At 39.0% G+C, this 4,120-nt stretch overlaps 1 protein-coding gene across 1 annotated transcript in view; it reads right to left on the reverse strand.

Annotated features, from left to right (window-relative positions):
• Positions 1-4,120, reverse strand: part of LOC107114261 (complement decay-accelerating factor-like) — a gene marked incomplete at its 3' end in the record, with an annotated part of 59,945 nt that overhangs the window by 27,138 nt on the left and 28,687 nt on the right. The window contains exon 2 of the mRNA XM_015415705.1: positions 729-917. Within this exon, the coding sequence (XP_015271191.1) occupies positions 729-917 (189 nt within the window). The remainder of the gene's footprint in view (positions 1-728; positions 918-4,120) is intronic.

The raw sequence follows: 4,120 nt of genomic DNA on the forward strand, positions 1-4,120 counted from the left end.
CATTCAGGGGGTGTGGCCTTATGACACACTTCCGGTGATGTCAGAAGGTGTGGCATATGCTAATGAGTTATGCTAATGAGTTCCCCTAGCTCTTTTTCTATGAAACGACCCCTGGTGCTATTCATCATGGACACCCTATAACAGGTGCTATGATGGTCACTTCAAAATGATGAATTGTCTGTTGCAGCAAAACGTACCACATTTCTGGAAGGTAACATCCGTACAGTGAAAAATTACAGCTTTACAGTACCATCTCTGAAAAGCGACTGTCTATGCAACTGTACAATGTGCAGTTTTGTGTTCATCAGATCCTACTTCCTTTTGCTGGCACATATTCATAAAAAACTTTCATAGTTTTTCCATTTCTATGGTTTCTATGCTATTGTCCACTAATTCAAAAAGCTCTCAATATTTTGACATTCTACCAATTCATGAGCACTTTTCAGGTAGAAAATACTGGCTTAGATCCTATGAATGAGTTGCATGCATGCTAGACGCATTGCACAGCAGACACTATCTAATGCACACAGAACTTGTTCATAGGATTCAAGCCATGGATTTGACACAAGAAAATAACATTATACGGTACATTATACAGTACATATAAAAAGAAGCAAATTGGACACAATAATGTATACGTGTTATGCAACCAGTAGAAAACATCTCCCATTTTTCATAAACAGAAGATGATGTGACATGAATGAGTACAGCAAAAAATAAAGGCTTACTTTCACAAAAGTCTTCTACGCGTGTCCACTGTGAATTTGAAAGGCACGTTGTAACATCTAGTTTCCCATGGACATTATAGAAACCAATCAGACATGTGTAGACTATTAGTGTACCAGTAGGGAAGCTCACTGCATCAACACTTGGCTCACGGATTGCATTCTTTAATTTTGGAGGAGTTCCACAGTAACCTACAGAAAGCAGACAATATTGATTTTAATCCTCAAACTAAGTTTTAAAAAAAAGCATTTATAGATTTTCATTTTAAATATAATTTAATAAATAAAGTTATGTTTATGAGTTTAAAAGAATTTCTTTAAATTTGTTTTAACAGTATTTCATGGATTATCCAGTAAATGCAGAAATGTGTGGCATCACTGTTGGTGGTGCGGTTCATCTACAGTGGATTTTTAAAACATATTTTTTTGTCATATGCAAAAACACAACACTTTTTGAAATTGTACTCAATTTGTTAAAGAAATACTGGACTGTAATATATCCCTTGTTCCAGAAGTTATTTTGTTGGGTCATATAAAAGGAGACATCACCCCTCCGGATATCAAATACTACTTACCACTGCTAAACTGCTTAACTGGCAAAGGAACAAGACAGAAAAGCAAGAACCTCACTTGGAGAGTTAATGGTTCTACAGTGTGTGGTTTGCTGCCTCATAAACGAAATTAGCATATTATCAAAGGGCTCAATTTTCAATGTTCAGATAAATTTAATAATAATGTGATAGAAAAAATGTTCCATTATATGTTCTATGATGTGTTAAAATGCCTCTTTGCTTCTTTCTGTAGTTGAGAGTCAAAAAATATTTTATATCACCATATAGGCATAACATATAGAACAAACATAAAGAGAGAAACCAATCTGATTTTGACTTACTGTCCTTATCAGCGGTCCAATTTTTTTTAAAGTACCAACACAATTTACTCTTATATCAATACTAGGAAAAAGGCCCGTTGTGGAAATAAATACAACGGCCTCTAGAAAGAAGGTCTGGGCGGCTGCCCCGGCCTTGGACACTCAGTGTCAATTTGCTTTGGCGACCTCAGCAGGGTATAATGATACTGAGTCCACCATTTTCTCCAGAGGAACTGATATCTGCTACCTAAAGAACAGTTGTAATTTTGAGTGATCTCCAGCCCTCACCTGGAGACTGGCAACAATGGTTCCCCAGAAAGGAATAGTTGGTTTGGAGGGTGGAGTCTATGGCTTTGTACCTGTTCGAGGTCCCACGCCTCCTGAACCCTCACCCTCTCCAGGCTCCATCCCTCACCTCTCCAGGAATTTCCCACCTGGAGTTGGCAACCCGATCTCCTTCACAGCCAATTATCAACCTACCTTTATTTCCCCCTCACTCTTCAGCTTTCCACCCCCCCAAACACCTGCAGCCTCTCCCGTGCTCTGAAGCCCCGACAGCTACGTCACATTGGCTGTCATATGGGGGCCACCTCAGCAGCATATAAGGATACAGAGCCGACCATTTTCTCCAGGGGAACTGATCTCTACCATCTGGAAAGCAGTTGTAATTCTGAGTGATCTCCAGCCCTCACCTGGAGATTGGACACATTTTACCTCAGAACAGAAAACTTTTTAGAATGTTAGAGGCAAAAGCCAATCAAGTCGCATATGCAAATGACCTCTGTGTTCCGAGGCAAAGGCCAATGAGGCTGTATATGCAAATAACCTCTGTGTTCTGACTGGCTATGGGGGGGGAGGGCAACAGCAAAATGTTTAGAATGTTGGAGGCAGGACTCAGGCAAGCAGCCAGTGGATAGGGAGACCCTCTGAATGACAGATCAGAGAGCGAACTGATTTTGGAGTGTGTGGAATGTTCTAGAGAAGTGCCACCAGCATTCAGCTTTTATTTATAAGGGAGGTTTTGTAAAAATCATATACAGGGATCCCATAGACTAAGTCTTTGCTACTTGGTTTTTATACAATACCCACAGAATGGAACTATCACAAATTCAGATGAAGAAGAAGATGAGGAGGAGATTGGATTTATATCCCACCCTTCACTCGAAGTCTCAGAGTGGTTTACAAACTCCTTTCCCTTTGCCTCCCCACAACAGACACCCTGTGAGGAAGGTGGGACTGAGAGAGCTCTGAAAGAAACTGCTCTTTCAAGGACAGCTCTGACTGAACTATGGCTTGCCCAAGGTCATCCAGCAGCTGCAAGTGGAGGAGTAGGGAATCAAACCTGGTTCTCTCAGATTAGAGTCCGCACACTTAACCACTACACCAAACTGGCTCTCGCACTACACAAAACATACATAAACTGTATGTTTCTCATTTGACCTCAGCCAGCCATTTTTTCCTTTACAGCAAGAGTTCCCAGCACAGTTCCTGCAGACACAATGGTGCTCATGGGCATTTTTCCTAATGCCTACCAAATGATTTTAGAAACTGGGCAGGGCCAGGAGGACTTTCCCCCAGCAGGACTCCTGACTGGCCACTGGAGGTCAGATGGGATGCTCGATAACAAGAAGTTGCTTCAGAGGCAGCTGCAGCAATTATATAAGCATCACTGCTATATAACAAAGTAGTTGCCGCCAGTGTTCCCTCTAAGCAGAATTAGTGTGAGCTAGCTCACAGTTTTTCAGCCTCTGGCTCACACTTTTTTTTTTAAGTACCCATAAGGTACACTTTTATTATTTTTCATATTATATACCAACAAACATACTATATAACAAACATCCACTTAAACACATAAAACATACAAAGAGATCAGTATATTTTCTTATAACTATTACCATACTTAAAGAATTTCTATAAGTTTGCTTAAGTTTCTGTATACTCTTATCTTTTTACCATAGTGTCTATTTAACTATAAAAGATTAATAATACCAAAAATTTCATTACTTAAAGCTATGCACTTAAATTGTACCAATCATACAGTTTTTTCCACGTCTTTTGAAATGTTGGGTCTGTTGTCCCTCTCATCAACGATGACAATTTGTCATTTTCAGCCGTCTCCAACAGTTTATTCACATATTCTTGCTTCTTTGGTGTTTCCATTTGTTTCCAATATTTTGCATATAATATTCTTGCTGCAGTAGATAAGTGTACTATCAAATACCTATCACCTTTATCAAACTCCTTTGGAAATATGTTAAGTAATAATATTTCAGGCAAAAATGGTATTTTAGTTCTCAGTATTTCTTGCATCATCTTGTGGACCGATCTCCAGTATCTCTTTGTTACATCACAAAGCCACCACATATGATAAAATGTACCTGTCTTATTTTTACATTTCCAACATTTATCTGAACAATTTTCATTCTGCTTAGCCAGCTTATCTGGTGTAATATACCATCTGTAAAACATCTTATGTTTTCTTTATATGATACTGCCTTAGTCATTTTAATGTTTTTAGCCCATA

This window comes from Gekko japonicus, unplaced genomic scaffold (genome assembly GCF_001447785.1).
Source record: "Gekko japonicus isolate JY-2015 unplaced genomic scaffold, Gekko_japonicus_V1.1 scaffold4420, whole genome shotgun sequence".
In the NCBI taxonomy this organism is placed as follows: domain Eukaryota; kingdom Metazoa; phylum Chordata; class Lepidosauria; order Squamata; family Gekkonidae; genus Gekko; species Gekko japonicus.